The 26,084-nt window shown below is 42.7% G+C and overlaps 1 protein-coding gene across 1 annotated transcript in view; it reads left to right on the top strand.

The window, feature by feature from the left end:
- FGD6 (FYVE, RhoGEF and PH domain containing 6) overlaps nucleotides 1-26,084 on the top strand; it is an 88,816-nt gene that overhangs the window by 43,378 nt on the left and 19,354 nt on the right. Inside the window, exons 6-16 of the mRNA XM_015414643.1 lie at nucleotides 477-628; nucleotides 2,214-2,370; nucleotides 4,923-5,010; nucleotides 11,852-11,902; nucleotides 13,936-13,994; nucleotides 14,900-14,971; nucleotides 15,523-15,591; nucleotides 16,827-16,910; nucleotides 18,358-18,437; nucleotides 18,954-19,056; nucleotides 21,893-22,039. Coding sequence (XP_015270129.1) covers nucleotides 477-628; nucleotides 2,214-2,370; nucleotides 4,923-5,010; nucleotides 11,852-11,902; nucleotides 13,936-13,994; nucleotides 14,900-14,971; nucleotides 15,523-15,591; nucleotides 16,827-16,910; nucleotides 18,358-18,437; nucleotides 18,954-19,056; nucleotides 21,893-22,039 — 1,062 coding nt within the window. The remainder of the gene's footprint in view (nucleotides 1-476; nucleotides 629-2,213; nucleotides 2,371-4,922; nucleotides 5,011-11,851; nucleotides 11,903-13,935; nucleotides 13,995-14,899; nucleotides 14,972-15,522; nucleotides 15,592-16,826; nucleotides 16,911-18,357; nucleotides 18,438-18,953; nucleotides 19,057-21,892; nucleotides 22,040-26,084) is intronic.

Genomic DNA, 26,084 nt, shown 5'->3' on the forward strand with positions numbered 1-26,084 from the left:
TTGTGCGCACGTGTGCCAGTCCCCACGTGTGCACAAAAATACAAAAAGTTTAAAAAAAATTCGCGGGGAAGCCGGGGAGGCCGGGCGGGCGGGCAGGGAGGGAGGAAGGGAGGGGGGAAGCCGGGCCTCGCCTCCGCCGCCTCCTCCTCCTCCCCGGAGCCGGCAGGCGGGGGGGGGGACCGGCCTCGCCGCCGCCGCGGGGAGATGGGGGGGATGGAGGAGACGGAGCTCTTCTCCCCCCCCCCGCGAGTATCGCGGGTCCCCCTCTTGTAGTAAATAAGTGTGAAACCATTCTTCTGTGAACTTCCCTTTTCCAAAGCTCAGGCATCTGCTTAATTTTAGACTATGCATCCAGTCCTGTGGAAACTGGCCATGTGGGTTTATGGCATGTGTATCAGGGAAGTAGTATACTCTGCATTGTTTCTTGGAGGCCATTTTTCAGATGGCTTTTTTGTTTCCCTTTTGTATTGTCACAGGATTTCCGGGATTCAGTGGCACAAGCTTCCAGGCAACTTGGAAAGCCAGTAATTGAAGACAGGATCCTGAATCAGATCCTGTACTACCTACCTCAGCTGTATGAGCTTAATCGGGACCTCTTGAGAGAACTAGAAGAACGGCTGGCTCACTGGTACATTTGTTCATGTTCATTTACTTTGTAAAAGTGGGATGTCAGTCTTAATAGTAATGAGTGTTCTACTAATATATGCTCTTTTTTGCTGCAAAGTCACTTCTAAATACAAGCATCTGGTGGATTACAAATGACCATATTACACAATCAGAATTTTTAATCAGAGATGTGTGTATATGCAAGTGCATATGGATTTGCACTAGTAGTCTACAATGAGATTGGCTGTTGAACAAACTTGAGCAAATAACAGGGTTCAGAGAGGCCAAGTCCCTTCCCTGCCTCCCCCATACTTTAGGGCTGTTTCATTCATAGTTGGATGAGTCTGAATGCTCTTATCTGTTGGCCAGGGGTGGATTGGGATGTTAAAATGGACCACAAATACCCCAGGAGGAGCCTGTGTCTGTTGTTGTTGTTGCCACTGGTCGTATTTGAGCTGAGCATCCCCTTAGGACTTAGCAATAGCATGGGGGCTTTCTCAGCTCTGCTTGGTCCTGACCACTTGATTACTTGACCCTGACTAAGTTAAAGTTGCCCTCCAGGGCAGCAGCCCAACAGGAACCTTCCCTCCCTGGGTAGGGTTTTTTTTTTTTTTGGCTGTCTAGCCAAGCAGGGATAGGAAGGTTGAAGGAAGATTCTGCCAGGTTCTCACTCCGGTGAAACCAAGCATTACAAGTTTTGTGAAGTACAAATGGACCCTTCTATCATCTCAGCAAACAGAATAACTGTTGAGCAATTAACTTTAGAACATATTAAATAACAATAATTCTACTTTCCTTGGGAATTAATAGCTAAAAGTAATTTTACTCCATAAACATACCAGATGATTTACAGTGATCAGGGTATCATCTGTTCATAGACTCCCATCCAGTGAAGTGTATAGACACTGAGGGCAGGAAGGGAGCACAGAAGAGAAGCTTCACTAAAGGGTAGGGATCCATCACATTTGCCCAGAAATCATGGGATTAAAAAAAAAAGGTCTCCCCCCAAACCCTAAATGCTGCTGTGGAGTGACAGTTACTGCTATCAAATATAGAGATTAGCAGATCTGCACACAGAGACAGAAGACTTCAGATGTTTGGTGAAGAGGCATAAATATGCTGCTGCTTACTTCTCTTCAGCCAGGCAAAAGGCTTTTGGATGGGTTCTGGGCTGAAGGGAATCCCCTATCCTTTGGCTCCAAAGGCAGTCCTATCCAGGGACTGGAGTTGGGAATTTGGAGGATGCCTGTTTTTCCAGCCAAGGACCTGTGAAATGAACCTCCCCTTTGTGGGGCAGGAGGGTAGCCAGATCCAGATTGGGAAACTCCTGGAGATTTGGGGATGGAGCCTGGGGGAGAACAGGGACCTCAGTGAGGTACAATGCCATACAGTCCACCCTCCAAAGCAGCCATTTTCTCGAGGGGAACTGATCTCTGTAGTCTGGAGAGGAACTGTAATTCTGGAGGATCTCCAGGTCCTACCTGGAGGCTGGCATCCCTAGGCAGGAGGCTTGCTAGTAGGAGAGAGAAGTGGAAGAGAATATGTTTACTCACCCCTGCTGCACTCTGCAGGTGCAAGTTTTAATTATTCACTGTATGAAATTCTAGGGCTGACCATCAGAGAATTGCGGATATTTTTGTAAAAAAAGGACCTTACTTAAAGATGTATTCAACTTACATTAAAGAGTTTGATAAGAATGTAGCCCTCCTAGATGAACAATGCAAGAAGAACCCCAGTTTTGCTGCTGTCGTTCGAGATTTTGAGGTAATATTTTTTTTGTCGTCTTGCTTTACAAAGTTAGCTCTTTTTAAGGATTGGTTTATGCAATGATTTGTACATGGGTACAGTATCAGAGTACAATATTTGCCTATTGTATGTGGTTGCATATTTTTCACTTGTTACAAAATGTAAGCAAATGGGGTCTCATCCATCCTGGGTAGAAGGTCATATTAGTTTTAAAGGGACAAGTAGCAAAAAAAAAGTGTGTACTTCACATCTGATACTTTGCATGTATAGCTTATATTTTGTGAACATGCCAAAGTCCAAAAACAAAATCTTATATTTATTTTTATTTTTCCTGCTACTCCTTGTGGCTTACAAGTATGAGTTTACCTACTAGAGAAATACAGTGGTGAAAAGGAGGAAACTAAAACCAAAACTTGAGCTAAAGCAAAGCACTATGAATTATTTATTTTTCAAAGGACCAATATAAGAGTGAACTTTTCTTGGAACCTGTGAGTGGAACATTTTGCTGATTTCCCCCTCCCCCACACACAGGCGCATCTCCCCCTTCCCCACACGTCCCCCAGGAGCAACATTTTGAGGTGAGGAAGAACCATTCTGCTTATGGAAATCCTGTCCCTCAGTGGAGGTTTACTAAAAAGTTCAAGCCTGTGTGTGTGCTAAAAAGATTTTATCATGTATTTTGGTGAATGAGTTTATCATCTGCAGAAACTGCCAAGCTTTAACAAATAGAAAATAAGAAATCAAAATAGAAATACATAAGTTTAGTGTTTATTCACATTTGGTAATCTCATTTAAGCTTCCAGGATGGAGGCAGATACCAAATCAGATTTTTTTTTAAAACCTAATGTGAAAATCTCCAATATGACCCTTGCGGCTTTCTTAACATTTTTGAAAACTGATGCAAGATCTGTTTAAAACAATAGTTTAACTCAGAATCAAAACTATTAAGGCACTAGTGAGCAGTTTCTGTTCCCATGCATTCTAATGAAACTGATGTAGAAAGCTATTATTGGGACTAAAAATCATTATTTTTCATAGCAGTTTTAGCAGGCTTGTCCCTAGATCTAGCAAGCAGGATTACATCAGGTACTGCTGGGTGACAACTGCATATCTGTATATGCATTGAGTGCAACATGACCAAGTTTATCATTTATGACTGTATGGTTGGAAGGTGACCAACCCTGTTCATTGTCTTAGGTGCTCCTCTGAAACAAAGGTATAAACCCACAGTAATAATGTGCAACAAAAGTGAAGAAAATAAAAGTAAACTGGAGAGATCATTTTTCCTCATTATCAAGTCTTCTGGGATTAAATCTTCTGCCAGAATGCAAATCCAAGGCATTGTGCCTCTTATTGGGACTTGCCTAGTTTATGACTGTAAATGGACTTGGAGGCATGGCACCTTGGATTTATTAGGCAGAAAATTGTCATGTTTTGCAATGCTTTGCAGCTGCCTAGCATGTGGCCCAGAATGATAAGCAATCATACTTCTGTGGTACGAAGTGGTACGGGTGGGTGGGAGTGACCAGAACAGTGAAGTTGCTAATGGCCCAGCATAAGAACATAAGAGAAGCCAATGTTGGATCAGGCCAATGGCCCATCCAGTCCAACACTCTGTCACAAAGTGACCAAAAATACCAGGTGCCATCAGGAGGTCCATCAGTGGGGCCAGGACACTAGAAGCCCTCCCACTGTTGCCCCCCCCCAAGCACCAAGAATACAGTGCATCACTTTCCCCAGCCTGAGAGTTCCTATCTATACCTGAGAGTTCCTATCTGTACCCAGCCTAGAGAGTTCCTATCTATACCTATCTATACTTCCTATCTATAGTCACTGATGGATTTATGCTCCATATGCTTATCCAATTCCCTCTTGAAGCTGTCCATGCTTGTAGCCGCTGCCACCTCCTCCTGTGGCAGTGAATTCCATGTGTTAATCACTCTTTGGGTGAAGAAGTACTTCCTTTTATCCGTTCTAACCCGACTGCTCAGCAATTTCATGGAGTACCCACGAGTTCTTGTATTGTGAGAAAGGGAGAAAAGTACTTCTTTCTCTACCTGCTCTATCCCATGCATAATCTTATAAACCTCGATCATGTCACCCTTCAGCCGTCGTTTCTCCAAGCTAAAGAGCCCCAAGCGTTTTAACCTTTCTTCATAGGGAAAGTGTTCCAACCCTTTTATCATCCTAGTTGCCCTTTTCTGCACTTTTTCCAATGCTATGATATCCTTTTTGAGGTGTGGTGACCAAAACTGTACATAGTACAGCATGCTAACTTGCTATGTAAATTTCAGTGAAGTGTGGCTGCAATCCCATGGACACTTTCCTGGGACTAAACCCTATTAAATAGCATGACATTTACATCTGAATAAACCTGCTTAGGCTTGCTCCCTGAGTTAAGGAAGGCTACTAAATTGGAGCCAGCCTGCGGTTTCCTGGTGGTTGTATAATGTTTACCTCTCCAGTGCATAGTAGCAAGACTGAATGGTTTAACATGTCATTGTGCTTAGGCCTGTTCAAAAGAATGTTGGCTTTCCTTTTAAGAACATTAGGCTATTTTTGTATTTTAGACGAGCCCTCGCTGTGCTAGCTTGGCACTCAAACACTATTTGCTCAAACCAGTTCAGAGGATCCCTCAGTACAGGCTGCTTTTGACAGGTAAGTCACAGCTTGTTATTTACCGGAGTTGAGATGCGTGGTGAAATTTACTCTGCAGCTAGAAATTCTTCTGGCTCCTACTCCTAGGGCTGATACAGTTTGCAAAGGAAATACGCTGTTGATTCTACTTCACTTTCTGTTAGGTAAACGTTAGGTGATAAGCATCATGCCTGTGATGTTGTACTATGTTTCCACAGCTGTTTGGCCTGGTTGTGTTGTTTGGAATAGAACACTATTGATTTCAAAGAGAGGGAGGGTCTGCAAACTGATATAATACAAATATTTGTCTTATACCAGATGCTTATACCATGAATATTCTATAATTCTGGCCACATGTCTGAAGTTAGAGGTGTTTTTTTAAATGTGTTGTGTTCTCCTACTCCCCTCTCTCCCCTTTATTTTAACAACGGTAAATAAGCAGTAATATGCTTCTTCCTCCCAAATTTTTGACACCTGTTTTAAATATATAGGGATGTAGGTATTAATGTGTTATACAGATTATTCTTCTTTACAGATTATTCTTCTCCCACAAGGAGATAGTTAGTAGTGGCCTATTCTGGGGCTTTATTAGTGATTCCTCTGTTCTGGGATAGGCGACATAGAAGCAAAAATTGTTCTCTCCTTGCCAGTTTGCCATCAAGTTTGTAAGGAAGTTTTCTTTAGAAGAGCCTTTGGATATCTGTGTATGAAGGGCATGTTATTTTATAAGCTGTCTATTGTGCAGCTATAATGTATTTGGGGTTTATTGATTTGTACGTGCATATTTTAAACTGCCTCCCCACCGCTTTGGGGAGAAGTGATCCAGAAGTATTTTAAAATAATCAAAGAATTTGATTATTTTGGAATAAGTATATTTAATTGCTCTGTTTCTCAAGATAGTATTAGCATTTTGTTTAAGTGATGGTAAAAATCAGGAGTGATCCTTGTGTGGATCTCTTAGAATTGAGCCCAGTAGCACCTTAGAGACCAACAAGATTTTCAGGGTATGAGTTTTCAGGGATCAAGCTGCCTTCATCAGATATCTGACAAGGGGAGATTTGGCTCTTGAAAGCACATACCCCAAAAATCTTGGTCTCTAAGGAGCTACTGAACTGAAATCTAGGTGTACTGTAGGCCAACAGGGCTACCCTCTGAAACTGTAACCATTATTTCTAGCAAGATCTGAATAATTGACAGTAGTGCATGGAAGAATAACGCAGGTACCACTGCATAAGACACTGTAGAGGGTAGGCTTCTTCAGCTCCTTCCTCTACCAAAGGCCTCTAGGGAGCATCAGAAGGAACATCTAAGAGCGTGGAAGCGGATGCAACATGTGACTCTCTTGCACTGTTTGAAAATCTATACTGTAAGATAGGAGCACACACAACAGATAACTAAAGGACATGAAAACAATTAAACAAGATCATAATGGCAATAAGCTCTCATAACTAAATGGACTCTTGGTGCTTAAGAATCCTCGGGGTGGTAAAACTTCAAAGCGTCTAAGGAAAACTGGTGTGGGGGGGGGGCTATTCCTCCTATTAAGAGTGAATTGTGTATGGAGGGGCACATTAAACTATTTCCTCCTTTGGGGAGGTGAAATGGACACTTTTCGATAGGATAGGGTTATCCTACTGCTTTGCTGCTTTTCTTTGGCTATATGATTAGTACAAACTAGAGGTGGAGGAAGAAGACTGCCCTGCTAGAGCTATGGTCGTCTGTTCACCATAAAGGCCAATATTTTCTTGTCTTTTCCTGAAATGTAAAACTTGCCAAGCACCCTGAACATTATTTATGCAGAGTTAGTCAATTCCATGCTACTCAGGCTTCATTTGAAAAAAATTCCATGCTACTCAGGCTTCATTTGAAAAAAATCATTAGTTTATTAGCAAGTCAGGAGTTGCAAATGTTGGTTTTGATGTTGTGGTCTTCAGAAAAGTGTAAGAGACCATGGAATGACATGTAGAAGGAAAAATGGCAGTTGCTGTTTAATAGGTCTTGGAACTATTTTAGTGAAACAGCTCTTCACACAGTATCCAAAACATGAATAAACAAAAGGTTGTGCTTCAGGTGGAGTACCGGAACAGGTTCAGAGTTACGATATTAACCTTTAAGGCCCTAAACTGGAGGTGTCGAATTCATTTGTTATCAGGGCCGGATCTGACATAAATGTCACTTTGTTGGGCTGGGCCATGCGGCTATAAAATGTAACACAAGGTACCAGGGATATACATTTTATAAAGGTGATTTCAGATGTTGATTGGCAATAGGTGGCGAATGACAATAGCAGGCTTGATTGGATTAGGTATGATATGCGTGGAGATACCAGTGTTGGTAATGAGACAGGAAACCTAGGTCTCAATTCCATCCAGAAGGATTCTAGGCCAGAAGGATGCAAAGAATAAATGGACATAAGTCTGACATTAGAAACCACAACATTCAGTTGCTGACCTAAGAGCAGCAGTGCTCTTACAAAGGAATTTCAAAGGGGTTAGAAAGAGAGACTGCTGAATTGCAAATGGTAATGAAGCTCAAGACAATGCATCCTCCTGGACTGAAATGAGACCTAATTTTCCTGTCTCATTGCCAATGTATGCTATTATAATTTGACGTCTGAAGTCCCTCCCACTCTCCAAGATATAAAGACCAATCCACATGTTCTAATTCCTAATCAGGGTCTTTTTGAAAGAAAATAAATCCAGATAGGAACAGAGAAATCCAATATTAAAAAAAACTTTTAAGAATAAGCCAAAATAATTTCCTCAATGTACATTGTGCTTGTCAGAAAAATCCAACCTTCTTCCCTCCCTCCCACCTATCCAAGAAGTGTGCTTGCACAGAAAAAGCTTATACCTGGAATAAAATGTTGTTGGTGGTCTTAAAGCTGCCATGGGACTCCAATTTTGTTTTTTCTTTCTCTTTCCTCCCCTCCCCGCAAAAAAGAGGAAGAGCAGCCCCAGAGAAGGAAGCAGAAGCAGGTGTGTGAGTGAGGGGCGGGGAAGGGAGGGAGGCTTGTTTTTATATCTCTCCAGCACGAAGCAGCCACAAAGCTCTCTCTATCTGTATGTCTGTGTGTGTGAGGGAGGGAGGGAGGGAGGGAGGGCTGAGTGAGGCAGGCAAGATGCAGGAAACTAGAAGCAGGAAGCAAAGAGCCACTGAGGGAGCTGGGAAAAAAGCAAGCTATGGTGCGGCTGCAGGAGCAACCCTGGAAAAGGAAGCAGGAGAAGGAAGTTGCTTGGGGGGCAGTTCTGAGCCCTGTGCGGGCCAGATGTGGTCCACAGGCTGAATGATACCCACCCTAAATGGTCAGGGACCCACATATCTTCAGGATTGCCACTCCTGGTATACCCCCCGAAGGGCATTACACTTGTCAAATAAGAACTTGCTGGTGGTCCCTGGCCTAAGAGACATCCAGCTGTTCTCAACCAGGGCCAGGGCTTTCTCAGCCCTGACCCCAAACTGGTGGAACTCTCTGCCGAATGACATCCATGCCCTGCAGGACTTAATGCAGTCCCATAGGGCATGTAAGGGTTAGGGTTGAGGACAGCAACAGTCTTCCATCTGGCTGGCACTCCTGTTTCTCCTGCCTCCCCCCTCCATGAGGCAGTGGCATACCCTGGCAGTTTCATCGCCGTCTTACTGATATTTATCGCTGTATTTATGATTTTTAATGTCTGATTATAATTATGTAAAGACTTTTTGATGTACAGTGCCCTAAGCCCTATCCCATGTGGGGTGGTGGTTTAAAATCCATTTAAATAAAAATAAATAATTTGATTAGGATAGATCTGTACATACTAATTGCTAAACTTAGCTTCTTCCAGGAGTAATGTACAGAAATATGATAATTTCTGTCTCTGAGGATTTGTGTGTGGCAAATGCACATGTTGCCAGCTCCCAGTTCTGAGCAGGGGTCCCCTGCTTTCGGAGGCTTCTTGCTGCCATGGACCAGTTGGCTGGTGGGGAAAACCCCGCCCCTAAACAGGAATGTTGACGTGCAATGTCCCCGACGCAATGACGTCACCCAGAAGTGATGCTGGCGATGTTGCACGGGGATGCTCTGGTTTTTCAACAAAACTCTATGGTTTGAGGGTGAACTTACCATGGAGTTTTACCCAAAAACCAGAGTGTCACTCCTGGCATTGCTGATGCAAGGGACGTCACTTCCAGGTGACATCATCACATCACACGATGTCCTTGTCCACCCCTGGAATGCCCCCTAAATCCCCCCACCAGATCAACTAGAGGATCTGGCAACTCTTAACAAACATACCACTCTTTCCATTTGGGTAGCCAATTCTGGGGTGAGAAATTCTGAATATTTGGGGGGTGGAGCTTGGAGAGGGTGGGTTTGGTGAGGGGAAGGATCTCAGCTGGTATAATGCCATAGAGCCCATCCTCCAAAGCAGCCATTTTTTCCCCAAGGGAACTGATCTCTGTTGTCCGGAGATCACTTGTAATTCTGGGAGATCTCCAGACCCCACCTAGAGGTTGGCAACCCTTGATGATGCTCCATGTAGACATGCTGTTTGGTGACTACATCTAATAATTTCTTGATTAAAATAGGAATTATGGGAATACACTGTATCTTTCTAGATACACTTATTATTCTGCTTGAATTATTGGGATTTGCATATGCATCATCAGATGTAAGATTATGTCATTTATGTTTAGCTCTTTAATTCTTAATTCAAGGAAGATTGTTGTAAACACAGACTTTCTACTTGGAGTTCATTGAAAGGAATTAGAAGTAGGTGTTTGTTCTTCTGTTTTAAGAGCACAAGTTTTATTTAGAGTTAAGAAGTCTTGATATTTGGAATGATTGTACTGAATAATGCCCTGTTTAAGATCAAGCAACTTAGTTCTGAAAGGTGAAAGTCATGATTGCCCCTTTGCTTTCACCTTCATTTTATTTTTGAGAATTGGCTGTGAATCATCACTGATCTTTCACCATTAAATGACAGAAGCACTCAGTTTGTAAATTATTAATTGGACATTGCAGTATTACAATATGCTAATTAGTTCATTAATTTCCTCCTCATCCCTAAAAGTTATAAACTGTTAACTACCATACCAAGGGAAGCTGAAAAAGAAAGAAGAAAAAATATATTAGTTTCCAAATCAGTCTAAAAAATCTTGTGTCATCCCTTGCTGAAACAAAGCTAAAGTACCTATAATTCTTCCCCTGTTTTTTATTCTTTTCATCCCTTTAGAATGCTTGGTCTCAGCGAGTTCATGCATCTTGCCATAAAAGCTTAATCAGCGATCAGTTTATTAGTTTTTAAGATGCCCTAAGGCGCTTTGATGTTTGGCTACAACATATCCCTGCGGAACACGTTATATATCCCATCATGTTGTCCTTCCGTTAAAACTTTAAATTGTACACTTTCTTGAATGTGAGAATTTCTTTCCACTTCATCATTTTTAGTTTTGTTGGTAAAGAAGATAGATAAGAACATACATAAGAACATAAGAGACGCCAATGTTGGATCAGGCCAAAGGCCCATCCAGTCCAACACTCTGGTCATACAGTGGCCAAAAATACCAGATGCCATCAGGAGGTCCACCAGTGGGGCCAGGACATTAGAAGCCCTCCCACAGTTGGCCTCCCCAAGCACCAAGAAGACAGAGCACCACTTGCCCCAGAGCCCCTATCTATACCTTGTGGCTAATAGCCACTGATGGACCTCTGCTCCATATGTCTATCTAATTCCCTTTTGAAGCCGTCCATGCTGTCTATCTAATTCCCTTTTGAAGCCGTCCACCACCTCCTGTGGCAGTGAATGTTAACATTATGCTGTAAACTCTGAGAACCAGCAGTAAATCATAGCAGTCAGCATAGTCTGCTGCTACTTCTACCTTTCATTTTATTTTGTTTAATTTTTGGAGGAGATTTTCTGTAATGATAGTTCATTGAAAAGGCTATGTGTTCTGTCTATTTGTCGCAGTTCTATTCTGGTCTCCTGCTTCTCCTATCTATGTTTCAAGTCCTGCTATTTTTGAGTAGCTTTCAGCTTGATTCTTAATGTTAAGCATGTACATTGAAGCCCTTTTTAAAGAGCTGAATGATTTTGTGGTTTGGCTGGGCCATCTAGTGATCAAAACTGTCATTATTTTATTTTTTATGAAGCAGCTCCATGATCAACTCAACCACATAACTAGAATATGTTTTTAGGCATCATACTACACTGACAGCACAGTAGGAAGCAAGCATGTTCTTTTCTCTTCTTGTAGGAACCAAAGTTTTGATTGGGCTGTGTCCTGAACATTTAATTATTTTACAGTAATGCCCCTATACAGAATTTAATTTATGTTATACAAAAAATGTCAGTCAAATGGCTTCTGGGACACTTTCCAGCAAAGATAATGAAAGAAGTATTTCCCCACTTGCACAAGGGCAGCAATTAGGATTATGTAGATTTTTATTTTCATGTGTAGCATAATTTATTTCATGTTTTGGTTTTTCCCCTGAATATTTGTTGTGAGAAATGGAAAATTTAGTGTAATATATGCTTTGTTCTGTTTAGATTAGGGAAGAGGTTTAGTGGTGGAATATCTGCTTTGTATGCAAAAGGTCCTAGGTTTAGTTCTCAGCATCTTCAGATGAAAGGATCAGGTAGTAGGTGATGTGACAAGACCTCCACCTTTAACCCTGGGGAGCTGCTAACAGTCAAAATAAAAAGTACTGACCTTGGTACACAAGACAACTTCACATGTATTCAGATTGCTACTGACTTTTTCTTCATGATTTGAAAATTAAGCATGCAGCCAAATGTTTCTGGTAGCGTACTATGGGTATTCATGACAATATATTGTGTTTATCTCATCCTCATTTTCCTCTTCAATATTTTTCTTTCCCCAGATTACTTAAAGAACCTTTTGGAAGATTCAGCTGACTTCAAAGATACTCAGGGTAATTGCATTTTCTAGTTATTTTCTAGTGAAACATCATCAATTCAGAAATGTATAAGTTCAATTGGTATTGATTAGTAATGATTCAGTTAATATTATTGGCCCAGTTATGGATTTATATAAATAGGTATACAGACTTTTGTCAAGAAAACATCTGCTTGTGCCCCACAACAGCCTTTCTGGTTGTAGCAATATTATGTAGTGCTGAAAACTCTTGAAACAAACATTTTTGGCCTGGTGGGTGCAGAGAGGCCTTTGAAGTGGAACTAGCGGTCCAGAGCCTGGCCAGTGTGGGTAGGTCATTGGGCAGAGCCCAATGAAAAAGTTATTTTTTGATGGAAAGGAACAGATATATCTGAGTAATTGACATTTCTAGTTGAAGTATATATTTCTTCCATGTTAGCATTCTAGTCCCTTTGAATTTTCTTTCATATTTTGACACAGTTAGCTTTCAAGCCTAAACATAGTAGTTTATATTTTCCCCACAATCTCATCTCCCTCCCTAACACTGCCAAGAAAAGCAAATTAAAAAAATTAAATCGTTACAGAACCTCTAGATAAAGAGCCCATTAATTATATTTTTCCCTACGGGACCTCAGCAGGGTACACTGTCACAGAGTCCACCCCCCCAAAGCAACTATGTTCTGCAGGGGAACTGGCATCTGTCGTCTGGAGACCAATTGTGATAGTGGGAGACCTCCAGCTTGGTGAAATGATGTGACACAGAACCAGAGCTATCTAGAGAGTCTTTCTGAAACCATCTCAGCTGGTGACAATCATCAGCCTGTCCTGGCATTGGCATAGGTTGCCAAGTCCATCTTCCACCCCCAGCGAGGGACTTTGGGGGCGTTCCTGGAGGGGGCGGGGCATCCCCAATGTGATGACATCATGTTGGGGACGTCCGCCCCCCCGCCCCCGTGCACCAGATCTCCAGAAACACCAGTTCCCTGCACTTAAAGGAGCCGGCGTTTCCCCTTTAAATGCAGGAGCTGGCGTCTCCCCTTTAAGAGCAGCTGCGTTTCCCTTTTAAGAGCACGAAGCTGGCATTTCCTTGCAAGCTTGTGGAGATCAGGCTTGGGAGGAAACACAGGTTCCACACACTTAAAGGGATAGAGATGGGTGGCTGTGGGTGTTGGGGGTGGGGCTTCCCAAAACGGGGGACCCCTGGCAAACTGGGGGGGTTGACAACCCTAAAAGGAACAACCACAAGGTAGACAAGTGGTTCTTAACAGTTTAGAGGTTCCAGTTTAAGTAAATCTTTATTCCATCAGAAAGCAGCTCCAATACTTCAAACATTCCGTAATTCAAGATTTGTGTTTAAATAACTGAGAAGGTTTGATCGTGACCTGGTAGAGCCCTGTCTGCATCCAGTTGGTTCAAATCTCCCCTCTTCCATGAAGATAATGTGATGACTTTGGGCCACTCACTGTCTTTCAGACTAGTCTTAACTCACACGGTTGTTGTTAGGATAAAATCGGTAACCACATATTAAACTCTGATCTTCATGGCAGAAGAGTGTGATAACAATAAATTAAATTCTTGGTGCTACTATACTGCGGTGCTGCATTTGGGTGGAAGAAGGAAGACACTTCAGGAATGAGCTGGTTGAGCATTAAGTAGTGTTTCTAGTCTGTGTTGGAAAGCAGAAAGGATTCACAACTGGTGCATGAAGTGGGCTTTGAAACTTGACAGTAGCTGTACAGGTAAGTTCTCAGAAAATGTGGAGCAGACTGGAAGAGTATATTGAGTTTGGCCAAGTGGGAAGCCTTCATTGGACCCAATGAGGCCTGAGGGCAGCCAGTTGCCATGAGTAGATAAGGTAGGCTTAATTTTTTACCCCAACGTTGGAAGAGTTGAACAGTTGAAACCTCATAACTTATGCTTATGTTGCTCTGTAAAGTGCCACATTGATGATGATGATGATAAACCCTCACTTCGCTTAAGTGTTATTCCATAATGTGCTTTTTAATGTAATCAGCTTGTGTTTCAATACTGATTATCTAGCCTATACAACCATTTTTCCTTTCTTTTAAGATGCTCTCGCTGTTGTCATAGAAGTGGCCAACCATGCAAATGACATTATGAAACAGGGAGTAAGTATATCAACTGTGGAAGCGCATACAAATTTAAAACTGTAATATAAAGACAAAATATGTTAAAATAATAGTAGTAGTGGGTGTTCGGTGTAGTGGTTAAGTGCGTGGACTCTAACCTGGGAGAACCGGGTTTGATTCCCCACTCCTCCACTTGCAGCTGATGGATGACGTTGGGCAAGCCATAGTTCTGCCAGAGCTGTTCTTGAAAGAGCAGTTTTTGAAAGAGCTCTCTTAGCCCCACCTACCTCACAGGGTGTCTGCTGTGGGGAGGGGAAGGGAAAGGAGTTTGTAGGCTGCTCTGAGACTCTGAGTGTAGGGCGGGGTATAAATCCATTCTCCTCTTCTTCTATATATTCCATTTCAATCTGTCCCTGTTATGCAGACATTTTGAGCACAAAATGTTTGGTTCCTGTTTTATCTGAAAGCTGAGCATTCACAGATTTGCAGAAATACAGCATCTGGATGAAAACTGTCCCCAGCATTCAATCAATAGCCTTTCGCAACACACCCCCACCCTCCTTTCCAGCTGCTGAGTTTCCAGAGTGTGGAATCCCATGAGTGCTAAGGAGGGAATGAGGGAGATATGTAGCTAGTTTAATTCAGAGTGAAAGTGAAATTACAAGTTTTCTGTATTTGGAACCATGCCTATCATTCTCAGGCTAAAGACCTGTATTCTCTTGCCATCTGCACTTCAGGAAATTAGCTTCTAGTGATTCGTTCTGTAGAATGTGAAGGATAATCAACTATTTGGCACAGCCGTGAAGCCAGTTTGAGCAATAATTGTGGCTTTCCAGTGCTTGGAAAGAATTGCATGTCTTTCTCTCCTCCACCCCCATATATCTGTGAAAACTCTCAGATGGGCATTTGTTTACAGTAATTTTATTCATGCTTCCTCCCTCTAGGATAACTTTCAGAAGCTTATGCAAATACAGTACAGTTTAAATGGTCACCATGAGATTGTACAGCCAGGAAGGGTAAGTTATGAAAGGAAACTACAAAAAAATCAGAAAACTGCATGTCATCATTTAGGTCCCTCTGTGGGCTGTAGCCGTGCAAGAGAGGGACAACACTTCAGTTTTTCTTGGCTTCACATCACAAACCCTCTTCAGTTGTGAAAGTATCTGAGCTCTTCAAAGGGAAATGGTAGGAGGGGGGAAAGTGGAGCCCTGTGTCACTACAACAGTCCCCCCTGAATTGGTCCATGGGCCACCCCCCAGTAGCTGGATGAGGTGTCCCAATTTGTGACAGTTCAGTTTAACCTCCTTCCCACCCCATATCACACTGGCTGGCTGTGTGATAACCACAAAATGTGTAGCTTCCTTTTCTGGCCTGCAGCACCAGTCCCCTGGCCACACAGACTTTGCAGTTATAGTGGCAGTTTCACCTCCCTTTCAGCTCTCTCTCTTGCCCTTTGCTGTCCTGTTGTTTTTATTTTGCTTTTGGCTAGCATTTCAACTCCCTCTCCTCTTTTTGAGAGAGTTTGTGCACTCAACAGCTGACTTTATTTATTTTCTTGCATATCCAGATCTTTTTGAAAGAAGGAACATTGATGAAGCTGTCAAGGAAGATCATGCAGCCACGAATGTTTTTTTTGGTAAGATGCCACAAATGTTTTTCACACACTAGGCTAACGACATAGTTGTGTACTACAAATATTGACAACTAGGAACTTATTTTGGTTAATTTACTTGGCAGCTATTTCATGCTACTATTTTTAATTTAACTTTGACTTCATGAATTCATCTTCCATCTGAGGATTTAGAGTATCCTTTCCCAGCCAGCTGGAGCCCTCGTGTAATTTTTTTTAAAGGTAGTTATGCTCAGAATTCAAGGTATGAGTTCAGATAGACTGGTTTTTTCAGATATGTTGAAATTTTGACTAGACATATATTATGTATTTAGGTTTTATAGCAAATAAAGTAAATATATATGAAATCTTTGCTCATTGCCAAGAAATTGGGAATATACTACAAAAGCTCATGGCTTCTAAAATCAAATTGGCAAGTTAATTAAGTTATTGATTAAGGTTCACACAGCCAGCATAAAGGAGATTACTTTTGCTAACAGGAGGGTTTTGAGGAAAAAAATAGGTGGTTCTGAGGAGGAAAGGGAGAGAGAAGCCATCTCAGTACCAATACAGAGAACACTGAAGTCTGAGAAGGAGCTCGGAGAAAGCTGCAGTTTTCAGAGATCTAGAGCAACACCAAAAAACCCTAAGCAATAGCATCACCACCACCACTGAGAGTCATCCAATCTGCAGCAGACAGAGTATGAGAGACTTGCAGAAGGCCTCAGAGAGACAGTAAAATACTCTAATCACCTCTTTCATTCCCACTTCAAGTTGAGATGCCTCAGCTTCAGTTTATCATACATATGTCCTGCTTTGGTTTTTCCATCCCTCCTTGTTGAATCAAGCCCTGCCTGTATTTTAAGTTCTACTTGTGAAATGGTTATAGGTGATTGGAAGTTTCAGGAGTTGGAGAAACAGTTAAATTGCAATGGATGTTGGCCCATGTTTCTTGCTTCACTGCATGCGTGGAGTTTAGTGAAATTTGTATGGTAAACAGTCTGCATGTAGAGGCTGGAGGATGAATAGGCTCCACGTTGCCCCCAAGACAGGGATAGAGAACTTTGAGTGGTCTTGTCTGTCTCCATGCATTTTTGTGTGCCCAGCACTTCCACTGCATGGTGGGAGGCAAAGTGTCCCTCTGTACTCATCCCAGTGTAGGTAGAAGATGGCTTTTCTAATTGGTATGTGATACGTACACCTTTTCTATATGATGAAAGCAATCTAATTTCAACTACATTTTAAAAAAATTCATATTGTAGTTTAATGATGCTCTGCTGTACACTACTCCTGTTCAGTCTGGAATGTACAAACTCAACAACATGCTGTCGCTGGCTGGAATGAAAGTGAGTTAATGACATTTTTGCTCTATCATGTTTTGTAACTCATATCATGGCCTCCTGCACCAAACACAACTGTAACAATATTAAAGTGTGCTAATATACATATAAGTAATTCTACCATTCCTGCCAACCTAGCAGTTCGAAAGCAAGAAATTGCAAGTAGATAAATAGGTACCACTTTGGTGGGAAGGTAACAGCGTTCCGTTCCCCTTGGTGTTTAGTCATGCTGGCCACATGACCACGGAAACGTCTTCGGACAGCGCTGGCTCTTCGGCTTTGAAACTGAGATGAGCACCACAACCCTAGGATTCGACTGACTTTTGAGCAAGGGAACCTTAACCTTTACCTTTAATTCTACCATGGCCTTATTATAGTCAGTGCCACTAATAAATTTGCCCATGTTAATGGAATACTTAATGCTCATAAGACAGGAAATGCCTTTTCAAATATATGGATACTGCAGTCAGTCCTTTATAGAGTAATATAAGCAAAATAAACAAGTCCCCTGCCCTGAGGATCATATACATACTGAAGCTTTTTTTTTAGTTTAGGGCCTGACTTAAACATAATGCTGGAGAAGGACCTGTGGATTTTTGCATTTGGCCAGTGTCTCATGTAACCGGGGCTGCAACATGTGTAAAGCTGCTGTGCCTGTTTAGCTGGCAAGCTAGAGGTCTGTAGTCCAGAGGGTTGTTGTGCTGGTGTGCTAATCAGTCGTATGCAGCTGCTTTTCACAGGTTTGCAGCCTGGGTACAAAGTCCCCCAAGTGAGTTCCTTTTCCACCATTTGTTTACATCAGGCCTAAGCCTTTTAGGAGACATGATACTTGAGAAAGAAAGAGAGTCATGAGGCACTGTATAGGTATTTGAAGGACAAGTAATGTTAAACAGGCTTGCTGTTTGCATTGTTTCATTACTGAAACATGCTATCTATCTAGTACTACTCATATGGCTATCACCTTAAGCAGAAATTAGAACCAAAGAAAATATTTTAAAAGACCTTAGTATTATTTCTCTTATATTTGATTATTGCGCCTATGAATTTTGCGACTGAGAGGGTGACACGATCATTGGTACCCGATAGTAGCCATGACACCTGGGCTCGCACATTTAGCAGTTCCATATCTTTAAGTAAAGGAGTGACTAAATTAACCCTCAACTCATCGAATATAGGGCACTCCATAATCATATGTTCAATGGTTTCGATTGTATGATATGAGCATCTGCATGTTCTGTTAGAGTATGGTACTTTGTCATATCTGCCCTCTGCTGGATTACAAGCCACTTTTTGCTCTTGGTTGCCCGTTCGTTCTCTTTTGTCGTTTCTAACTTCTGAAGGTGTGGTGTTAGTGTGCTTTACATTTGCTGCTCCTTGTGAGATGACAAGTTGACACAACACTTTTTTTTTTGCCCAAGCTAAATTCAATTGAATTGTTCTGATGCTTTGTCAGGTTAGAAAGCCCACACATGAAGCTTACCAGAATGAACTGAACATAGAAAGTGTGCAGCGATCTTTCATTCTTTCAGCCAGGTAAGGCTCAGGCACACATCTGTTTCCTTAAGCACAAAAAGTACTGTTGAGTTATTGCATAGCTGCAGAGGTCATTTCGGGGGGGGGTGAGGTGCAGGGGGCGGGGCACATGACAAAGACCCGCCCCCTGCTTCCGGCCGCCCCGCTTCCAGCCCTCATTCAGCCAGGAGGAGGCAGGAGAAGAGGGAGGGTAAGTTGCTTCCTCCCTGCCTCTCCCCACTCCTGCCTGCCTGGGGCCAGGGAGGGCCTTGGCGGGGCTTCCTCGCACTCCCGCTGGCCTTGCAGGTCCACCGCCGGGCCCCTGATGTCAGGGGGTGTGGCATATGCTAATGAGGTATGCTAATGAGTTCCCCTAGCTCTTTTTCTACGAAATGACCCCTGCATAGCTGAGAAAACTTGAGTTATTACATAGTAAAATGTTGAGACAAAAGCAGTGGGGGGAAAGCTTTTTGAGTTGTGTTTGTGAGCAAAAGTGCTGTTTAGGAGTTTAACCCTGGTATTTGTTTGACCCAACAGTTCTGCAACAGAAAGAGATGAATGGTTAGATGCCATCTCAAGGTCAATTGAAGAATATATGAAGAAAAGAATCACCTTTAACCCTAGCAGAAGTCTGGAAGAGGTAGGTTGGATCAGACGCTAAGGGTTGCTATTGGAAATCAGTTGTCATCAGTGTGGGACTTACCTTGTGGGTTTCCACAGGGCACATTCTATCCCCCATGCTTTTTAATCTCTATGTAAAGCCCTTAGGACAAACCATTTGAGGTTTGGGGTTGTTTGTCATCAATATGCTGATGATATTTAGCTCTGTATATCCTTATCCCAATCTGGTGATGTGGTAGAGGTCCTGAATCGCTGCCTGGCTGCAGTGGTTAACTGGCTAAAAGTCAACAAATTTAAACTAAACCCTGAAAAGAAAGAAATAATGCTGATGGGGAAGGTAGAGGCCTTGAAGGACATTTTTCTCCCCACTTTCAATGGAGTTCAGACTTTTGCTGACTCAGTTAAAAGGCTTGGGGTCATTCTGGATCCGCTTTACTAGTGGAGAAGCAAGTTAATGCAGCTGCAAAAAAAGGCTTTATTCCAACTCAGCCTAGCCAGTAAAATAGCCCCATATCGAAAAATGGCCCCATATCATAAAATGGCACCTGTCACGATGACCATACCATAGTAACTTTGAGACTAGACTTCTGTAATGCACTGTACATTGGTCTCACCTCAAAATCAATTTGGGAACTCTAAACTAGTCCGGAACGCCACAGCTCGACTATTAACGGGGACCTAGACGGAGTGCGCATATTATTTCCATTCTGCAAACCCCTCATTGGTTGACCATTTGTTACCAAGCTCAGTTTAAGGTATTAGCTATCACATATAAAGCCTTTCATGGTCTCAGTCCCTCTTATTTACAGGACCACCTATCTCTTTATGTTCCACCACAACAATTCTGCTCATGTAAGCAGGGGTTACTGCAGGTGCCAACCTGCAAATGGGCAAAATCAACAACTGCCTGTACATGTGCTTTCTCCGTGGTGTCTCTCATCTTGTGGAATGGCCTGCCTATTCTCCTGGCCTTACACAAACTATGCAAAACTGAACTATTCAAGAAGGCTGGTAATAAGGCTGCTGCACAGTACAAAATGGTTTCACAAACTTACTTGGATAAATGATTGGGACTTGTGGTCTTGACTGCTGTATGTAGCATATTGTAAGTAGGAACCTCTTATGTAATTTCTATACTGCTTAATGTATCATGTTGATACTTATACTATGCTCCTGTTCTTTCTGGTGGGTCCAGTTGTCTATTATCCTAATGCATTAATTACTGAATATCCCATTTTGTTGATTGTACTGACTTGCTGTGTGTAATCTACCTTCAGTCCATGTCAGAAAGGCAGACTATAAATAACGTTAAGTAAAAATAAATACAAAATTTATTGCACCAGTATAGCTTGACATGGATCCCTACCCCATCCCACCTGACTTCAGACCTCATATGATTTATTTCTTTAGAGCATTTATTTTTCCTGACCTATACAGTGAGTGACTTTTGTTTATAAATAATTAAATGATGCCATTTATCAGTTATTCCCTTTGCTTCAAAAATGGTTGCATGTTTGTTCTGCGTATCTAGATAATAGGTCTGTAGCTGGCTAGCCTGTTTAAATACTTTTATACTGGTCTGTAAAAAAAAGGTGGTTTTTTTTGCCTCTGGTGGTTTCCAAAGTGAGCAATTAAGATAATATTAAATCGACAGAATCAATACAGTTCTAATTTTTTAAAAAAACAGCTAAGCCATCAGATACTATAAAATATCTTTAAAACACAGACTAAATCCACAAATTCAACATAAGGACTGAGTAATTAAGGCTACATTCACATATTATGATGAACCTCTGTTTGTATGTGCTCCTGCCTTCTTTGTCTCTCCCCCCCAGCCCATATAGATCAAAAGTCTTCCGGGTTTTGGAAGACGTCATTCAAGCTCCAGTTTACCATGATGTAAACATCTATGCACCTTGGAGTTTGTTTCCTCCCTGGCACCTGGGATTAAACCATGGTTTAGAATTACGGTTTGTGGGGTGGAAACTCCATTCTGCCCAGATGTCTGCATTTGGACATTGCAGCAGTTGGCTCCATGCAGAAAGGAGGACGGTGGGAATGTGCAAGCATGGCCACAAGGTGTGTTCATGCCCATTACAGAGGTTTGTCATGACTTCTGAATGCAGCCAATAAAGCAGAAGTAGTAGCAGAGCTAGAATATCTAGAGAGAATAGAATCAAAATTCTATCCCAAAACCTGAAATGGTGTCTCAGGGACCATAGCTAGGCGTAATCTTCGTGGGGGCGGCGGGGCTTCAGCCCCCGCCGAAATTTTCAGGAAGGTATTCAGCCTCCCCCGGGAGCCACCCTTGCTCCTAGCAAAGCAATGCCTCTGGCCCAGCCCCAGCCCCAGCCCCCCCCCCCGGAAATTGGAAAGTCTACACCATACAGCCCTAATTAGCAAAATAGAAAATCATGGATTCTGGCTTTTAAAAATAAATCTAGTCAATGTAAATAGTGATGGTATTAGAACAAAATTTGAGTGCAGTGGCACCTTTAAGACCAACAGAGTTTTATTTAAGGTATAAGCTTTTGTGTGCATGCACACTTCTTCAGGTACAAAGTAATTTATTTATTTATTTAGATTTAAATCTTGCCCTCCCCGCAGGCGAGGAAGTTACCAGTCCATACGTATAGGTGGACAGCAGATTAGCATACAGCATAATGAAGATATTTAAGAGATGCAAGGATCGAACAGGAATAAGCTTAGATTACCATTTGTTTGGGTTTAATTCTGGGGGGAAACATAGTGAAGGAAATAAATATGTCAAAATTGGAGATTGATGAGATGTATCTTTAACTGTGGAATGCTGAAGGTATTGTCATGCTTTTTGTATCTCTTCCTTTCTTCCTTAGGCAGACCCAGAGAAAGATGAGGAAGACAGTCCTTTGGGGTCAAAGGCTCCCATCTGGATTCCTGATACGAGAGCTACCATGTGTATGATCTGTACTAGTGAGTTCACACTGACATGGAGAAGGCACCACTGTAGAGCATGTGGAAAGGTTGGGAAATTTTTACAGCTGATCTTCCATCTCTCTCAATCAGTAGATTGGATTTGGCTGTTCCTGGAGCTTATTAACAAAGCTCTGCTGTTTGCAAAATGACTGTAGTCCGGTACAGCTGTATTCACTCTGCAGCTGGCAAACTGTGCCAGGCGGCCTATAGCCATGTAATAAAGATCCGCTACTGTAGTAAACATCACTGCAAATGTAATGTGAGAGGAGTGAGGAAGAAACCTCTGCTGAAGGCTTAGAATCATAGAGTTGGAAGGGTCCATCCAGACCATCTAGTCCAACCCCCTGCCCAGTGAAGGACCAGCCTAAAGCATCTCTGGCAAATATTTGTCCAGCCTCTGCTTGAAAGCTGCCAGTGAAGGGGAGCTTACCACTTCCCTAGCCAGCTGATTCCACCTTTCTTATTTTCTCCTACTGATTTTCTTATTAAAACTTTCTAAACACATTTTCCAAGAGTGTTCAAGGTGATGTTTATAGTATTCATTTAAACTTGAATAAAAAACTGAAGATTAAAAAGAACACACATGAATTGTTTGATATGATTTCTGCCGGATTGGTGTTCTTAGGAATTATTCTCATCTGGGTCACAAATATTACTACTTAACTAAAAATCAATATAATGAAACTTTTTCATGAGTTTGTTCCTCCCTCCCTCCTCCCCTTTGGTATCTAAACTTCAGGAATATTGAAGCTTCAGCTTAGTGGTGAAAGAAAGGAAAGGAGTTGGGGGTAAAGTGAAGCAGAAAAAAGAAGGTAGAAAGAATAAGTCAGAGCCATCTGTCTGGTCGATATCACCAGCTGCTGTAGCCTCTTGATATGTGGTTTGGTTTGCTCAGCTGATAAGCAAAATGTTACCTTAGTGAGAAGATTGTTGAAAGTCTTATCTTCTGCAGTCAAACTAAATGAAAAGAATCCAATCCCTGATTGTGCCCTAAAGTGTTATCTGCTCCTCTAGGATGGATTTTGCTCATGCCATATCAATACACTGGGACTTTAGAGTTAAGCTCTTGTAAAGTCAGTTGTTTTTTTACTACTCATGTGTATTTTCTCTTCATTTTCCCAACTTTTTGGAACTCCAACATGAACAGAGATATTCAAGAACCTTACTTACATAAATTTACTGACGCCGTCAGAGAGGGACTGGGGGGACAAAATTCGGGGTGGGGGGGCAAGTCAGCTGGAGGGCCCTTGAAGCTACCATCATGCTGCATCCAGCTGAACATCTTTCCTGTTTATTTTTAATATGCAGTTCTGGCTGCAGCCACTGGGAGAGCAGGGGAGCCTGGGTATAGTAAAAGGAACTCTATTATCAGCTATTATTGCTCTTCTCCAAGACTGAAACAATTTACCAAACAGATCAGGCTAACAGGATCATCTATCAAGCCAGTACTGGTGCAAGATAAAACAGCACACTGATGGCTGCTACAAGAATTGGCATACTGGAGCCTAATAACAGCCTAGCCTTTCTGTCTTCCTTTCCTTCCATCCAGCTCAGCCAGATCTTGCAAAGCAGTAGTTAGCATGTGGAAGCAAGATAAAACAACCTTTCCCTCTTTTTTCCTTAATTTCTCTCCCTGTTTTCCACACTTTTCTCATTCAGTTTCTCTCTCCCTCCACCTAATTTTTAATGCCCCTCCCCCTTTATTTTTAATTCTTGGTCTCAAGTCCTCATTCCTATCCTGCTTGGAGTAGTACAGTAGTACAGTATCATTAACCTTTGTTAATGTTATGAACAGAAGAGACAAAGGAGTTTATACTTCTCCAGTCCCCATGATCTAACCAAGTAATAAAGGATGCTTCCTCCCTCTTCCACCCTTTACATGCATGGTAATGGAACATTAATCTGTTTTAGTGGTTATGTGGAATAGAATGTAGAACTCCCAGTTCAGGCACTGGGTCGTTATTAATATTATACTGTTGGTGGAAGATCAAATAGCCCTTTATAAAGGCTACTTTGCTATATGACAAATTATGTAATTTTTAAAATATCATTTAAAAATTAGATTTATAACAAATACCATACCCAGTCTTTCTCCCCAGTGGAGACTCAGAGCTGCATTGTTCTCCTGTCCTCCATTTTATCCTCACAACAACTCTGTGAAGTAGGTCTGACTGAGAGTATGTCACCCAGCAACCTTTCATGGCGGGTGGGGATCTGAGTATTAGAGACACGTGACAGGTTGCTTAAAAGCTCTCTTATTACATGTTGCCTTTTGTGAAGATAACCTGGTTCAGGGTGTTCCAATTCCCTTCACTGCAGCTTCCATCATCATTCTAGTGTCAGTGGCCAGTTGTAGCGTTACCTTTTGAGTTAAGGTTCAGGGTGTTCCAGTTTCCTTCATTTTTGGCACTGCAGCTTCCATCATCATTCTGGTGTTAGTGGCCAGTTGTAGCATTACCTTTTGAGTTATGTCCCTTAGCTTCTATTACAAATAGTATGGGGTGGTGGTGGTTTGCCTCACCTGGGCCAGGATTTTCCTGTATCTTTCCATTTTGGCCCTGGAACTCCCACAGTCATCCTAAAGCTGGTGGCCAATTTTGAGTTTTCTAGATTTATTCTCTGGTGAGTTATCCCTGCCAGTGTGGTGTAGTGGTTAAAGTGTAGGACTAGGACCTGGGAAACCCAAGTTCAAACTCCCACTCTGCAGTGCAAGCTTGGATGGTGATCTTGGGCCAGCCGCACATTCTCAGCCTAACTTACCTCACAGGGTTGTTGTGAGGACAAAATGGAGGCGAATGATGTAAGCCGCTTTAAGTCCCCATTGGGGAGAAAGGCGAGGTATAAGTAAAATCTATATATATAAAAGAAAGTTCCCTCACCGTAAAATCAACGCCCAGGCCAAACCGCTGGACCTAGAAACACCAAATTCAGGGAGAGCACTCCTACCATGGCGTAGGTACTCACTAAGAAGGGATTTTTAGAACTTCGACCCCTAAGTGTGTCAAAGGGGGTAAAATGTGCTCCCCCCATTGATTCCCATGCGGCTTCCAGGCCTGCACCCCCCACTCTCTGATTGGTCAGCTGCAGAGCTCAGTGTTCTGAGGTAAAAAAAACCCCAACAGTTACAGGGGACTGCAGACAGTTAATGACAGTTGAGAAAATCAGAAGTGGCCAACAACCACCTGTGAGGTAAAGCAAAGCTGCTGGCCCAGCCTCTCTGATGGCTTCCAACACACTCCCTCCACCTTCTACACCTAACAGGTGGTTGTCGGTCAGGTGCAGCCGCACCTCCACAGTGGCTTCTAATACTCCTCCCCCCTCCTACATTGGACAGGCATCTGCCTGTCAGGTGTAGGAGAGGAAGTGGGATGGCTTCCAACACACTCCCCCCCTACACCTAACAGGCGGTTGGTTGTCTGTCAGGTGCAGCCCCACCTCCACCATGACTTTTTTTAAAAAAACGGTTTATTTAGTATTTACAACTGACTCTCCACGAGAGTATATACAGAACAAATCGTAATTTGATCACATACAGCATTTTTGGAGTCGAACACAAGTATTATCTCTCCCTTATATAAAAGAGTAGTCGCTGCCAAAATTCTAAAACGCGCCCCGTTAGTGTATGGGTGGAAAATATGCCACTCAGGAGAGCTGCCTCCAATGACTGGCTCCCTCAGCCAACCTGCCCTGCCATTGGCTGGGTGGCTGGGAGGGGAGGGAGCCAGTCATCGGAGCCAGCTCATCTGAGCGGCCATCTTCCCCACATACGGTAAGGGACGCTTTCAGCCCAGCGGCGAACGGAGCCGATAGGCTCCGTCCGCCGGCTTCCCTACCTCCAGCACCCATCCTGCCTGGCGAACGGGCCCTGCACGGCCCGTCCGCCGCCTCCCTCCCCTCCTGGAGGGGAGCCTCCGTCGCCGGTTCCCCCCACCCCCCGCCCCCAGTCCAGGCCGGCGCCTGGAGCCTCCGTCACCGGAATTCCGGGGATAATGGTATGTCCCTTTTCATTAATGCTTTAACGACCGTGTGGACTTTTTGCCAAAATCCTCGTACAACAGCGCACCTCCACCATGCATGGAAATAAGTGCCTAC

Source organism: Gekko japonicus, unplaced genomic scaffold (genome assembly GCF_001447785.1).
Source record: "Gekko japonicus isolate JY-2015 unplaced genomic scaffold, Gekko_japonicus_V1.1 scaffold969, whole genome shotgun sequence".
In the NCBI taxonomy this organism is placed as follows: domain Eukaryota; kingdom Metazoa; phylum Chordata; class Lepidosauria; order Squamata; family Gekkonidae; genus Gekko; species Gekko japonicus.